Below are 16,897 nucleotides of genomic sequence, written 5' to 3'. Positions count from 1 at the left end.
GGAGTGTCCTTAACAGTAGAGATAATGCACAGCCAATGTTAGTACAGCAAGACTTGCTAGAGGGGAGACAGGCAGCTTGGCAGACATTCACCACATAGTGTAGGTCACAAACAAACATTTCACAAAATAGATTTCATTTAAAATGTCAGAGCTCTGCTCAAGGCAGACAGTCCAGGCACCGAGTGCCTTTGCAAAAATTTTGAAGAGTGCCTATAGAGACTTCACAAGTAGGTGTTATTTGGACATGCTGTGGAGTAATGGATTATTGTTTTGGAAAGCAACAGATGCTTAGTCTCAAAAGATTAGAGAGAGAGAGAGAGAGAGTGAGTGAGCGAGCGAGCGAGCGAGCGAGCGAGCGAGCGAGATGGTTTCTGCAGCATGGCAAGCTGGCAGCTTGTTTAAACCCTATTTTTAATTTTTTTTTAAATTTTTCACACTATGAACCATATTAACCAAAATATATACAAACATTTCCCTCTTGAATATACACAGTGTCATTTTCTCCCCTTTTTCCCCTACCCACTAAACGTTCAACATATACAATACAATAAACCCATTAAACAATGTCATCACACAATGAAAATAAACAAGAAAATTGTGTCATCTACTTTTACACACTGGGTCAGTTCATTTTGTCTTCTTCTCATTCTGTCATTTTAGGGGGTGGAGGTCCGCGGTAGGCCCTCTCTGTTGTGTTCCATGTACGGTTCCCAAATTTGTTCAAATACTATGACGTTATTTTTTAAATTATATGTTATTTTTTCCAATGGAATACATTTATTCATTTCTATTAACCATTACTGTACTCTCAGGCTCTCTTCTGATTTCTAGGTTGACCTTATACATTTTTTTGCTACAGCTAAGGCTATCATAAATCTTTTTTGTGCTTCATCCAAATTGAGGCCTAGTTTTTTACTTCTTATATTACTTAGAAGAAAGATCTCTGGATTTTTTGGTATGTTGCTTTTTGTGATTTTATTTAATACCTGATTTAGATCTTCCCAAAACTTTTCCACTTTCTCACATGCCCAAATTGCATGTACTGTTGTTCCCATTTCCTTCTTACAGCGAAAACATCTGTCTGATACTGTTGGGTGCCATTTATTTAACTTTTTGGGTGTGGTTTATAGCCTGTGTAACCAATTATATTGTGTCATGCGTAACCTCGTGTTTATTGTATTTCTCATAGTTCTGGAGCATAGCTTTTCCCATTTTTCATCTTTATTACAACACCTATTTCAATTGTTACCAATTCCCCTTAACAGAGGAATTCTTCAATGAGCGAAAGAAAATAATAAGGAAGTTCTTATGGAAAGGGGGGGAAAACCGAGGATAGTGCGAGATAAATTAACAGAATGGTACAAACAAGGGGGCTTACAGCTACCAAACTTTAAGAATTATTATAGAGCAGCACAATTAAGATATCTATCAGATTTTTATCAAAAAAGGGAAAAACCAGATTGGACCAGGTTCGAGCTAGATAAAATAGGGGAGAAGGTACCAGAACATATACTTTATAAGTGGGATGAAAAGCTGGTGTAACATAGGAATTCACCAGTACTGTACCATCTGCTCAACATTTGGAAGATTCATGTAGAAAGGAAATAAACAAATTACCAACTACCAAAATTATTATTGACCCAAAATCAACTAATCCCTTTCATAATAGATAACCTTTCCTTTAGAGAATGGGAGAAAAAAGGGATCAAAAGAATAGAAAATTGTTTTTTGGGAAATAATTTATTATCTTTTGAACAGATGAAGTACAAATATGGTATAACTCATGGTACAATGTTGGCATAACACCAACTGAAAACCTACTTGAAGGACAAATGGGGAAGCAGGCTGAGGTTACCAGAAGGAAGCAGCTTTGAAAATGTGATTACAGACACAATAATTAAAAGATTTATAACAGACATGTACATCAAGGTGCAAGAGAATGATTAAATAAGCTGTAAACCCAAACAAAAGTTGAAACCCCATTTTGAAGATGGGTTCTGAGTTCAGCTGGATTAAACAACCCATGTGGTCCATACAAGAGGAAATGGCTGGCTAGAGTGTTTCACCTGAAATAAGGGAAACAAAAAGGAACTCTGTGGTGACCTCCAGAAGAAGGTTATCATTTGGAAAACCCTGATGGGGCAAGTTTCTTCGGCAAGACACTGAATTGGCTGATCGGAGGAATCATTTTGAGTTTCTAACGAGCAATGAATCTTTCTCTGAAACTAACAAGAACCTTCCTGAGTGGTAAGCAATTACTTTTAAACACCAGAGCTTGGTGAAAATTTATAAATGTTAAATTCTGTGCACAGTATAAGGATACCGGTGAACTTGGACGAGTAGGAGTGAATCAAAGAACTTTCCTGAACTGACATACACATTATATATATATATATATGTGCACTTAGAATTAGAAGGGGGTTAAGTTGGGTTAATAGTAATAAGTTAAGTTTGATCCTGTTTTTATGTTTAAAGAAAATTAAAAACAACTTTTGTTTAAGTAACCAATTGTCTTGGTGAATTTCTATTGCTGCTGGGTTTTGGAGTTTTCTGGGCCCATAATAGTATGGCTACCAACAACACACCTCATGAACAGATGTTTGGTTTCCCTCGGAAGTCTGTGTCAGGAACTATGCTGCTCACCTAGTTGACCACCCCAGGACTGGTCCTGCTCCTGCTCCATAAGCACATCAGGCAATCTAAGACTGTCCTATTGGTTGAGTTGGTCTGCCTCCTCCATGCTAACCCTCAGTACGCCCATGTTGCCTTCATGGACGGGCATGAAGGCACAAACTCACTCTGGGATCTGGCACCATCAGGTGCCTCGCCGACCACCACCCACTTCAACCTTAGGGATCTCTGAACCTGCAGCTGACCACCTCCTTCCCCTGGTACCTGTTGTCACCAATGATGCACCAGCACTGCACTCCCTTACCACCTCACCTGTCTGCTCCTCTTGAAAAACTGTTAACAGGCCAACCTACAAGCTGCTCAGGATGCTACGTCAGAGTCCCAACCATTGCTACGTCGCTCGCTGTGGCAGAAGAGACCCCCTGATAGACTTCACCTGTAAAATGTATATATGTATAGTTGTTTCACCTTCTCTTTTTTTCTCACCCCATAAGGAGGGGTGGATGTGGTAAACCACTATTATGCCATGATTGGCTGCTGCCAGCTGGACATGACTCCTCAGACCGATCCTTCCCATAGCCCATTGCATGCTCCCCCTTTCTCTTTGCTTCAATCAGTCAATGAGGTCGACAGATATTCCAGTCTTTAGTTAATAAAAGCCTGAGAGTTTCATAATTCCAGTCTTTTGTGATTATTGAAGATACATCAGTAAGGAAGATGGCCATTTTTCCAGCAGAGGTTGCAACTTTAAGCTAGGAATGACAGGAAATAAATAGGAGGCTTGTGTCACTTCAGTGTGGGCTAGAGCCTGGAGCATTCCATATCTTAGTGACTGGGAATAATAAACCTCAAAGTGGTGTGGTTCAAAACAGAGTTCCATTAGTGACTAGGGGGGAGTGAGCGAGCGGGGGTGGGGGAGAGCAGCGAGCGGGGGGAGAGTGAACAGGGAGGGGGAGAGCGAGCAGGGGGGGTAGAGAGCGGGCGGGGGAGCAAGTGTGGGGGAGGGGGCTTTCCCTTACTTGAGCTCAGCTGGGAGTTAATCCACTGGTTCACTTCTAATAAATTAGAACACACCTTGTGAAATTTACAAGGATATGTCAGATGGCATGCTTTGTGTCGCGGTTAGTGCCAGTCTAATTATGCACGAAAATCACTCAACTGTCAACTTTACGTGCAATTTTTTTTTAATGGGGGCACAATTTCAGTAGATACGTCACTGGATCCAAGTATTGGGATATCATGCTTCAGCTGTACAAAATCTCGGTTAGGCTGCACATGGAATGTTGTATAAAGTTCTGGTCACCACATTATCGTAAAGATGTATTGCATTAGAAAGTGTGCAGAAATGTATTGCATGGAATGGAACACAAGAGGAAATTGGATAATATTAATATGTTCTTATTGACATGTCAGAGGCTGATAGGTAATCTTATAGAGGTTTATAAAATTATGAGTAGAGATGGGTAGATAGTCAGAATACTTTTTTCCCCCCAGATTATTGGAGCTTACAGGCACCAGTTTGAGGTGAGAGGAGAGAAATTTCAAGGAGATGTAAAGGGCAGGTTTTTCCCACACTGAAGGAAGTGGTTATCTGGAACAAGTTGCCAGCAGAGGTGTTAGAAGCAGAAACAATTACATCTGGAGAGGAACTTGGACAGGAAAGGTGCAGAGGGACATAGACCTAATGCAGGCCAACAAAATTTGTGCAGCTTGGCCTAACAGTTGGCATTGGCGAGTTGAGCTGTGCTATTCAACTTTATGACTCTGGTTCTGTAACTCCATGATAACACTTTAAAAGCACCCCATTGACTCAATGTATCTTCAGAGATCCTCATCGGGATGATTAAGGTGCTATAGAAAATCAACTTTTTCATTCCTTAGAACTTCTATATTTGTAGAGATGAGCATTCCTCTGCTTATTCCTCTCACTGCAAAGATTGAGAGTAGAAAATAATGTTTGGTTTCAGAAGTCTAAACAGAGGCAAGTTGTTTCCATTAATGAATGGTTCAAAAGCAGAAGAAAATTATTCAATGTTTGGGCAAAAGGTAGAAAGGGAATGTGATGAAAAATAACTTTCAATCAGAGTAATTTGAGCAGCATGGTTAGCTTAGCACCAGCAACTCGCGTTCAAATTTGGCACCGTCAGTATATGTTCTCCTCGTGTCTGCGTGGGTTTACTATAGGTGACGTTAGGTCACTCATTGGAGTGCAACTGGTACCATGTAACTCAGTACTGTCTGGCGCATGGTAGGGTGGCCGACCTGCAGGTTGAGAAACGAGACATGTTAAAGGGCGGATTAACCCACTCGTAGGGTCAATGGTCATCTAGCAAGCATGTGCTGTGAAGCGTGAAAAGGTCATCCCTTGCATCGAAGCTTGGTCTAGCCATTCACTGCAACAGAGCTTCCCCCATCCATCTTGGACCTCATCATGCCACTGGATCCATAGGAGATGTCGAGGGGGTGGGTCTGGACCTGTGCAATCCCCTACTCACCTAAATCCATTCATGCACATGCTGATCCTTTCTGAGGAGTAGGGTATCCTCATATCAAACTCCACAGACTGACTAAAAGGAACCATCATCATCCTATGGGATGAATAGCCAGATTGATTGAGATTGACTAAGTCTACTCTGGTTTCCTTTTAATCTTTACAGAAGTATAGGGATTGTAGGTTAATTAATGCACTTGGGGGGCAGGGGTTCATGGGCCAGAAAGTCCTACTACTGTGCTGCATGTCGAAGTCCAAGCAATTAGGAAAGTGGGATTTGTTTTCTTTAGGGGAGTGTAATCAGAATTAAACATTGTTTAGACACTTAAGGGAGAATAACATGTATTGAAACAATGGGGTTGACAGAATTGGTCCAAATAGTACCAAAATATACTTGACAGGCTGAATGGTCTTCAATGTTGCAAAATTCAATAATTCCATGGTTCTTTCAGGTTGAGACATGACAACCATCCTTTGCACTAATTCTACATTAATTTATTTTTGCATTCTCCCCATATTCTCAACAACCTCCTCCCCCCTCCCCCAGATACTACTGTCACCTACACTTTTAAGAGCGGTTTACTCTGGCCAATTAACTGACCAATTTGCATGTTTTTGGATGTGGAATAAAACCACAACACTCAAGGCCAGCATTGAACCTGGGTCTCTGAAGTTGTGTTGCAGCAGTTCAACAAGCTGGGCTCTGTGCTGCTCTGTCCTGTGATTGTTTCAAGACAATTGGTGCTCTGCTCTTTTATTTTAAGGAGACTACATTCATCCTTGGAACTTTGGAATAGTCCCTTTCAACTCGCAATAAAGGGCATCACATTTACACATTAATAGCACATTTCACATAAAAATAAAACACAAATACACTTCATATAATTCCAGAGTTTCTAGTGGATGACGTTATTTTCCTATTAATGCACCAGCTGCAAACATTGCCTCATTTAATGTTGTGAATGGAAATGAGCACACTTTGGAACAAAAGACAAACGCCTTTTGTCTTCTCATGCTCAGAGTGTGCTTATTACATTTCCTTGTCCTCAAATCAGCTGCTCATTAAACCTTACCCAGAACATTGTGAATAACCTTGGAAAGTTGGTAACATAATTTGTATTTTGATGTATTCAAGATAAAACAAGTTTTAAACAATTTTTCCAAATGAATCCAAAATTGCAAAGAATAACTTTTGTGAATGAAAATGATGATAAGGGAGTGATTTATATGGAATGTTAGAAGATCTTTGATAAAGTTCCTCACAAGAAATTTGGTAAGGCATTATCATTGGATATTGTCCTTGTGGATTTGCAGAAGGCATTTCATAAGAACGCAGGAACATAGGAGCAAGAGTAGATCATTTGTCCCCTCCAACTGCCCCACCATTTAATTGCTGTTATGCCTCAGACCTCATCTCATCTTCTGGACAGATTCCCTGTAGCTCTCAATTCCCTGAGCGTTCAAATAAATAAATAAATAAATAAATAGATTTTTATATATATGTTTCCTCTTTAAATGCCCACAAAATTCTTGATGCCATCACCCTCTGGGATAGAGATTCACCATTTTCTGCAAGAAAATCACACTTCAGTTTAATATCACCATCCTTCTTGTAACTGTGATCCATCCCTCACGAGTTTCCCTCCAGTGGAATCATCCTGTCCCCTCAAAATATTGTACATTTCTTTAAGATCACCCATCATCCCACTGAACTCCCCCCAAAAATATAGATTGAGTTTCATAAGGTTCTAAATACCAGTGATTATTTGAAAAATGACAGTAACTGCATGTCATTAATGCTGGAAGATGGTAATTGGCTGGGATAAAGGTGAAAGAGAATATAATGTTCTTTGATCAGAAAGAATTTGACAAGTGGAAGATTACCCATTCATTATGACTTGAACGAAAACTTACTGATAATGAGAGGGGAACCTTAGAATGGGACATCGGGAGATCAAATAAATGGGCAAAAATAGCAGATGGCATCTAATATGAGGAAGTATGAAGTAATTTATTCAGGATCTGGGAAAATTAAATCAGATTCCTTCATTCTCAGCTCGACAATGAGTTGTGAAAGAGAAAAAAAATTTTTAGGGGCCCACATGCATACAGTAAATAATTAGAATCCAGTGCACAACACTAAAATTAATCACAATTGTAAAGTCAAAGTTAATCTAAAGGGGATTCAACAAGTGCTGAAGGTTCAATTTTTCAGCATCCCGGGCAGATAGCATCTAGAAAACTGCTTCAGCATCAAAATGTAGATATGTACATTATGCATGAAAGAGATTGAGATCATTCCAAAATTGACAACTTTAATTTTGAAGGATAATTTGCATAAACTAGTTTGTATTCCCTTCAGTTTGGAAGGATAATCTCATTTTTAACTGTTTGCATGTGATGAATTCATAATTTCATTAGAATTTTATTTAATAGTTTACATTTGTAACTGGGGAAATTAAAATATTTTCATAAGGGCAACAACCATTTAATAGCATTTGGATGTCCAGGTACTAAATGTGTAACTTGCATTTTATTTTTTAAAAAATCACTAATAAAATAATAACCTTCTAGAAATGAAGGGCATGCATACCAGTTATCAAAGGTTGGTGTTTTCAGATACTGACGAACTTCCTCTGTGACTTCCAGATTGCTGCATTGAAGACAATATTTTTTAAATGGTTTAATCTTTTCATAGATCAGAACATTAATTGTAATCTGTCTTTTAATTTTTTCACCACAGCAGTTATATTCTTGTACCTCATTAGTATTGAGACCTGATTCCTATCCAATATTTTGTTTCTCTTTTAAGAAATAAAGCAAGCAAATATTCCTACAATCAGTAGAATATGTGCTTCAGATTTATGTCAATGTACATACATGACATCACATACAACTGAGATTCTTTTTCCTGCAGGCGAGGCAGAATTACCACTTATTGGTACTGCATGTAAACAAGAACTGTAAACAGATCATAAATATAAACAAATTGACTGCGCAATAGAGAGAATTTTTAAAAAAAATCAATATAAAGTGCACAAATAAGAGTCCTTAAATGAGTCCCTGATTGAGTTTGTTGTTGAAGAGTCTGATGGTGGAGGGGTAGCAGCTGTTCCTGATCCTGGTGGTGTGAGTCTTGTAGCACCTATACCTCTTTCCTGATGGCAACAGTGAGAATAGAGCATGTGCTGGGTGGTATGGATCCTTGAGGATTCCTGCTGCTGTCCGACAATAGTGTTCCCAGTAGATGTTCTCAATAGCGGGGTGGGTTTTGTCAGTGATGTCCTGGGCTGTGTCCACTACCTTTTGGAGGTCTTTACACTCAGGGGTGTGGATGCCCCCATATCAAACTGTGATACAGTCAGTCAGCACAATTTCCACCACCCATTTGTAGAAATTTTCCAGGGTTTCTGGTGTCATACCAAACCTCTGCAAACTCCTGAAAAAGTAGAGGCACTGATGTGCTTTCTTCACGATGTCATTAGTGTATGGGGTCCAGTAAATATCCTCCGAGAAAGTGACTGTGACTCCCAAGAACTTAAATTTGCTCACCCTCTCCACCTTTGATTCCCCAATGATCACTGGATTGTACATCTCCGCAGTAACAGAATTTTATGGCACAGAAGTAGTTCCTATGGCTCAACACCTCTATACCGGCCAAATTGTATACCTAAGCTAGTCCTGTATGCTTGCATTTTTCTAATTTATCTCCTAATCTTTACTATCTTTGCACCCATCTCAATTATTTATAAATATTCCATTTGTACCCACTGCCACCGCTTCGTCTATTTCCAGCAGCTATTTCCCCCTTCCTTTAACCAATTGAGTAAAAAAAGTGTAATTGAAGCCTTTTTAATGTCTTTCACCTCTGCTTAAACCTATGTCCTCCAATTTCCTCCAAATCTGGGGGGAAAAAAACAACTATGAATTATCTATACACCTTGTGATTTAGTGTACCTCTATTAGATCACCCCTCCACCTCCTTGTAGAAATGTGTGCTGTCTGTGACTGCTTGCGCCTGTCCGTCCTCCTGCACTGCCTATTGCAGGGGGCAATCCATTGTACCTGCAGGGAGGTTACCTGGGACACTGGCTCCATCTACTCCCTGCCAATCATCGGCCCCATATAAAAGCTCACACCAGCCCTTGCACAAGAGCAGAGCACATGGGGCCAGAAAGGATACAGAACTTTGCGTGCAAGTTTTAAGACAATTAAAGCCTGTAGTATAGCTTTTCATTGTTTGTGCTTGTTTTGTTTGCACTGAATTGCACCACACAGTGCATCCAGCCTCTCTCGATTAATCCTCAGCAAGAAGGAACATCAGGAGATATAGAATCCTTGTTGGTGGAATTGAGAATCTGAAAGGATAAAAAGACCCTGCTAGGAGTTACGTACAGGCTTCCAATAGCAGCCAGGATATTCTTGACCATGATGATCATGAGGGGCCACAATAGTTAGCAGATGTGGAAAAACAGGTTGACATTAGGCCTCAAAAGAGGAATTTGTAGAATATTAGATGCTTTTCAGAGCAGCTTGAGGTTAAACTGACAAGAAAAAAAAGGCATTTCTGGATTTGATGCTGTGCAATGAACCAAATTTGATTAGGGATCTTAAGGTAAAAATATCCTTCGGAGTCAGTGATCACAACATGATAGAATTCACTGCAGTTTGAGAAGGTGAAGCTAAAATCGGATGTGTCGGTATTTCAGTTGAGTAAAAATAACAGGCATGAGAGATGAGCTGGTCAAAGATGATTGATGGAAGAACAGCAGGAGTTTCTGGGAGTAATTTGGAAGATGCAGGGTTGTTTTGTCCCAAAGGAGAAGCATTCTGAGGGAAGGCTGAAGCAACCATGGATGACAAGGGAAATCAAAGACAACATAAAAGAAAGAGGGCATGCAGTATTGCAAAAATTAGCTGGAAGTCAGAGGATTGGGTGGCTATTAAAATTCAACAGAAGGCAACCAAAAAAAGATTAAATATGAAACTACGCTAGCTAATAACTTAAAAGAGAATAACAAAAGACTTTTGAGGTACAGTGCCCTCCATAATGTTTAGGACAAGGTTACTTTTTTTTCCCTTTATTTTCCCCATGCTCCATAGTTTTAAATTTGTAATTAAATAATTCACATGTAATTAAAGTGCACATTTCAGGTTGTATTCAGGTTATTTGTATACAGCTTGGTTAGGGTTTCAAGCAAACCATGGATCTTTGGATCTTGAACAGTTCCTTTATGCCTCCACATTTTTCTCTTGCAATCACTCTGATACAGGTTAATCCTGGCCTCATCTTTTTCCTGAATTCTGCAGCTTCTTTTAAATACATCTTGACAAACTGTAATCCAGCCGTCCTGTTTCTGTGGCTTACTAGTGGTTTGCATCTTGTAGTGTAGCTTCTGCATTTCTGTTCATGATGTCTTCTGCGGACAGTAGTCATTGACACATCCATACATGCCTCCTGAGGAGTGTTTCTGATCCGTCAGACATGTGTTTGGGGATTTTTCTTCACGATGATGAGAATTCTTCTGTCATCAGTAGTGGGGGCCTTAGAACATAGATCATAGAACAGTGAAGGCACTTTGGCCCTCAATGTTGTGCCTTAAAAAAAAAGTATTAAGCCCTCCCTAGCTACCTTGTAACCTTCTATTTTTCTTTTAAAAAAAAGGATTTTCAAAAACTCGCAAAATTCAAACAGTATAATCTTTCAACATTCATACAATATACAGAGTGTGTTTATTACCCCCCCCCCCAACTGTTAACCTATTGAAAAAAACAGAAATAAATTCCAGTGGGGTCATAGACCCCTACAGAAACCTAGGAAAAAACCTAGGTAATAAACAACCAGGAGGGCGAAATAACAAAGGCTAAAAAAAATTAAAAGGAAAAAAACTTAAAAAAGCACGTCGCCTGCACCATGTCCCACTTTCTTTGTTGCTTTCGTTTCCCTGCTAGGATGGATTGCTATTGCACCCCTATTTCAAAGGGGGGAGGCTAATCAATATGTATGCTAATGTATTTCAAGTAAGGTTGCCACACTCTAACGACATGCATTGTGTTTTTTTTTCCTTAAATGGTATGTTATTTCTCCAGGGGAATGAAACTCCATTTTCCATTGTGTGGTATTTAGTTGAGAGTCAGACTTCCATGAAAATGCTATACACTTCCTGGCTAACACCAAGGTAATATTCACAAACAAATTTTGATCTTTGGTCAATCTAAAATTCACATCCCCAATATCTCCCAGAAGGTACAACTCCAGATCCCGTGGAAAATCCATTTTTGTAATTTTTTTTCAGAATGTATTTTTTTACTATTTTTCTTCCATCCATGTGCCTGTCTAAGAGTCTCTTAAGTGCCCCCAAATGTTTCAGCATCAACCACCATGCCTGGCAAGGCATTCTAGGCACCAACAATTCTCTACGTGAAAAAATTACCCCTGATGTCTCCCCTAAACTTATCTCCCTTCAGTTTCTAGAGATGTTCCCTGGTTTTTGCTATTCCTGCCCTGGGAAAAAGGCATTGGCTGTCCAGCTTATCTATGCCTCTCAGAATCTTGTAAATCTCTGTAGTCTCCTTTCATCCTTCTGTATTCCAAAAAGAAAAGTCCCATCTCTGCTAACCTTGCCTCATAAGACTTATTTTCCAATCCAGACAACATCATGTAAATCTCCATTGCTTCTTCCAATAATGAGGTGACTAGAACTGAACACAATACTCTAATGTGGTCTCACCAGATTCCTTGGAATACCAATCCCTTTGCAATTACTGAGTTCACCATAGAATATAGAACACTACAGCACAGTACTGGCCTTCAGCCATCAATGTTGTGCTGTCCCATATATCCCTAGTACTAAACCCATCCTACCCCATAACCCTCTATTTTTCATTCATCCATGTGCTTAAAAGTCCCCCTAATGTTTCAGCCTCCACCACCATCCCAGGCAAGGCATTCCAGGCACCCACAACTCTGTAAAAATCGTACCCCTGATGTCTATAGAACAATACACTCTTTCTTCTTAATGTTGTTCCAAGCTGTTGATTTGGGCAATGTTTCCTACTGTTTTATTCTTGTTTTTCAACCCCGTAATGAATTCTTTAACTTTCATTGGCTCAACTCTGATCCTCACGTTGAAAAATGGAAATTGCCAACACCAAAGATGATCAAAAGCTTAGCTCTCTTATACATGCATCAATGAAGCAATTAAACATACCTGAGTACTCACAAACACCTGTGAAGCCAAATGTTCCAAACATTATGGTGCTCTGAAATGAGGTGGGGGGTGGGGAGGGGAACTATGTATAAAAGGTACCATAATTTATTCATAGTCAAACCAAAATGTATAAAAATAACCTTGAATAAAATCTGGAATGTGCACTTTTATCTCATTTGAATTGTTTGATTACAAATTTAAAACTGTGGAGCACAGGGCAAATAAAGGAAAAAGTATCTTTGTCCCAAACATTATGGAGGGTAGTATATATAAAGAATAAAATATTTAAGTCAAGTTCAAGTCAACTTTATTCTCATCTGATTTGCACAAGAACAACCCGATGACATAGCATTCTCAGATCCTCGACGCAGAACATGCAACCAGACATAACACACATACAGATAAACAATAGACAGGCAGGACAAGTAGTTATACATATAAACAAACAAATAAATAGATGTTCTTTTGTTAATCTGAGAGTCTCGGATGGTTAGTGTGAGCACGGTCACTCAGCATTCTTACTGCCCATGGGAAGAAGCTGTTCCTCAGCCTGATGGTGCTGGCTCTGATATTCCTGATTCTCTTCCCCAGCGGGAGCAGCTGAAAGATGTTGTGTATAGGGTGTGTGATCCCTGCAAAAGAGAGGCTAGAGTGGATATTGTCCACTGGAAAGTAATGCTGGGGACGTGGTAGATGTCATGATAATGAATATGTATGAGATGTACCGGAAGTCACGTGGTATGAGAGAGAGATAAGAGCACAAGCAGGAGAACAAAGAAAACGGGAGAATAAAGACTCTGAGAAGTTTACATGATAAAACTTGTGTTTGATGTTTTATTAACTTCACATTTCGGGCCACAAATGTGACATTGGCGACGAGGATGAAAGAAGCTTGAAGAAAATTAAAGACTAAACAAGATTACAGAGGATTACAGAGAACTTCAAGGTGATAAGAATTTTCTCTTTGACTCAGTACTTTTGGGGCTGGAATATTTCCTCATGGCTGGGGCAGACGGTGACTTTCTAACACATAGTGGAATTGCTCATTTTGACCCAACGGGTGATGCAAGCACTGTAAGTGTGAAGTGGAAGGCATGGCTGGAAGAATTTGAATCCTACGCCGACAGTCGTGGCCTATTTCTAGATACCGGTACGGTTGAACAAAAAGCGCAGAGAAGGGCGTTACTTCTTTTCACCGCAGGACCCGCAGTTCGGGAAACATTTAAGACACTTTTGAATACTGGAAGAAAGGATGAGTACCGGAAAGCGGTAGATGCATTAAATGTACACTATGTAGTGACACCGAATGCTACATTTCAACGCCATTTGTTTCGGAGAACGAGACAAGAAGATGGCCAGACAATTGCTCAGTACGTGACGAGACTACGCCAGCTAGCTGTTGGATGCAATTACATGCCAGCTGATTTGGACAACCAATTACTGGATCAAGTTGTACAGCACTGTAGATCAGATAAACTCAGAAGACGTCTACTGGAAAGAGGGAGTGAGTTGGAACTCACCGATGCTTTAACCATTGCAGCTGCATTAGAGGCTGTTGAAGCACAATTTCATACCATGACCCTGAAAGACAACTCAAGCCAGCAAATTAAGAGGGTCTCACATCGCCATAATCAGCCAAGATATACGTCGACACAGGACGTGGAGTGTTATCGATGTGGAAACCGAGGTCACTTTCGAAAAGACCCATATTACCCGGCCAAAGGCAAAGTTTGCGGAAAGTGTGGAGGTAAAGACCACTTTGCAAAGAAGTGCAAAAGCAAGTCCAATGCAGACCAGAAGAGCAAGTCCAAAGGCAAAGCCTGGGGGAAAGGAAAGTATCCTGGAAAGAAAGATACCATTCGCCAGATAGACGGTGACGATGATGATACCCAGGAGGAACAGAGTTGTTACCAATTTACGTTGAATGAAGTATATCATGAGAAGGTCCCAGTGATCATTAGTGGAGTGACAGTGCAGGTCATTGTAGACTCAGGCAGTGACAGTAATGTGATTGATCGACATTTATGGGAGAAGTTGAAAAGGAAAAAGATCATCTGTACCTCAAAGAAGTGTTCCAAGAAACTGTATCCATACACAGCAACCAAGACATTGCAGATCCGCTGACCAGATTGGTGAAGGATGGTGGTCCACAATCCAAGTCAGAATTGGGAACAGAAACAAAGAGCTTTGTACGCTTCGTAGCTATTCAGTCGACACCGAAAGCTGTGACTATGAAGGAAGTCGAGAGAGAATCCGAACGTGATCCAGAACTCATGGAAGTAAGAGAATGCATACAGAGTGGACAATGGGACAAGTGTACTCACAAGGCTTACATTCCCATTAGAGACGAACTTTGTTGCATTGGACAGTGTATATTAAGAGGTTGTAGATTGGTGATACCGCAAAGATTGAGACCGAAGATCATATCCTTAGCGCATGAAGGACACCTAGGTATTGTTGGTACCAAGCAAAACCTCAGGACCAAGGTTTGGTGGCCAGGTTGTGATAAGGACACAGAGAAATTTGTTAAAACTTGTCACGGATGTCAAATCACAAGTAGGAGTAATCCGCCAGAACCGATCCAGAGTACGCAACTCCCGACAGGACCATGGATCGACGTAGCTGTTGATTTTCTTGGACCTTTACCGACGGGTGAATTAATTATGGTAGTGATAGATTACTACAGTAGATACTATGAGTATGTGGTGTTGAAGTCCACAACCACTGAAAAAACAATACAAGCATTAGCAGAGATATTCGCAAGATATGGATTACCTGTTACATTATACTCTGACAATGGTCCACAATTCATTTCAGAGACATTTGCGGAATACATGAGGACCACAGGTATCCACCATCATAAAGTAACTCCGAAATGGCCGCAAGCCAACGGAAAAGTAGAGAGACAAAATCAGTCCATTGAAAAACGATTGAGGATTGCACACGCAGAAGGACAAAATTGGCGAGAAGCATTGCTATCTTATGTGGCTGTCTATCGAGCAACGCCTCATGCAACCACTGGAAAAAGTCCTGCAGAAGCATTTTTTGGGAGAAAAATTTGCACAAAAATGCCAGAAATTAAGGAAATCCGAGACGACCAGGAGATGAGGGACCACGATGCTGAAAAGAAAGGTGCAGCAAAGCTGTACACAGATTCGAAACGTGGAGCCAAGTACTCAGACATCATGCCAGGAGATAATGTTCTAGTGAGGCATGAAACTGGTGGTAAGCTAGACACACCTTATTACCATCAACCCTATACTGTCGTATCCAGAAGTGGCAGTATGGTGACAGTCAAGTCTCCGACTGGAGTCCTGTATAAGAGAAATGTATCAGGTGTAAAAAGGTACCAGTCCAGAGATACATCGAGCGAAGAGGTTGAAAGGCCAATACATGATGCTGAAACTTAGAGACCTGATGATGTTCCAGAGGCAGTTACCAGCACTCCTGATGAAGTGACTAGAGCTCCAGAAACACCCGAAGCCGAGGCGAGCAGTATTTCCGACGCTGAGAGTGAACAACCGAGAAGCGACGACAATATCGCAGGCACGCCGAAACGAAACTGGAAAGTGCCCAAACGATACGAAGACTTTGTGCCATAATTTTAATAAGAACTTTGGGACAGTATTTTAATCTTATATCATAAAGGGCATGTATGAGTGCTGTAGGAAGTAAATTTTATGTAGTTGAGTTATAGTATTACCATTAGTTACGATGTTTGTAGGTTTCCGAGGGATATTGGTAAGTGAAGGTAAAGTTTATTTCTGATTAAAGGAGGGATGTCATGATAATGAATATGTATGAGATGTACCGGAAGTCACGTGGTATGAGAGAGAGATAAGAGCACAAGCAGGAGAACAAAGAAAATGGGAGAATAAAGACTCTGAGAAGTTTACATGATAAAACTTGTGTTTGATGTTTTATTAATTTCACATTTCGGGCCACAAATGTGACAGTAATGAGGAACAAAAAAAGTGGCGGATGATCTGAATAGGTATTTTGCATCAGTTTTTACTGTGAAAGATATTGGTGATGTGCCAGAAATTCGAGAGAGTCAGGGAGCAGAACTGATTGTGGGTGAAATGGTGAATAGAACATAGAACACTAGAGCACAGTGCAGGTCCTTTGGCCCTCGATGTTGTGCTGACTCGTTTTTCTTTTTAAAAAAGTACAAAACCCTCCTTACCCTGTAATTCTCCATTTTTATTCCATCTATGTACCTGTTTCAGAGACTCTTAAATACCCCTAATGTTTCAGCCTCCACCACCATCCCTGGCAAGGCATTCCAGGCACCCCCACCTCTCTGTGTAAAAAAACCTACATTGACATCTCCCCTAAACTTGTCTCCATTTAGTTTCTATATATGTCCACTGGTGTTTGCTGTTCCTGCCCTGGGAAACTGGCACTGGCTGTCCACCTTATCTATGCCTCTCATAATCTTGTAGACCTCTCTTAAGTTTCCTCTCATCCTTCTGCACTCCAAAGCAAAAAGTCATAGCTCTGCTAACCTTACCTCATAAGACTTATTTTCCAACCCAGGTAACATGCTGGTAAATTTCCTCTG

The 16,897-nt window shown here is 40.3% G+C and overlaps 1 protein-coding gene across 1 annotated transcript in view; it reads right to left on the bottom strand.

Moving 5' to 3' along the window:
• Positions 1–16,897, bottom strand: part of LOC138761931 (high affinity cGMP-specific 3',5'-cyclic phosphodiesterase 9A) — a 145,031-nt gene that overhangs the window by 59,981 nt on the left and 68,153 nt on the right. Inside the window, exon 7 of the mRNA XM_069934916.1 lies at positions 7,716–7,775. Within this exon, the coding sequence (XP_069791017.1) occupies positions 7,716–7,775 (60 nt within the window). The remainder of the gene's footprint in view (positions 1–7,715; positions 7,776–16,897) is intronic.

The sequence above is a fragment of the Narcine bancroftii genome, chromosome 4, assembly GCF_036971445.1.
Source record: "Narcine bancroftii isolate sNarBan1 chromosome 4, sNarBan1.hap1, whole genome shotgun sequence".
Lineage (NCBI taxonomy): Eukaryota > Metazoa > Chordata > Chondrichthyes > Torpediniformes > Narcinidae > Narcine > Narcine bancroftii.
The sequence above is the reverse complement of the archived record's forward strand: the minus strand, read 5'-3'. Positions and strand labels throughout refer to the sequence as shown.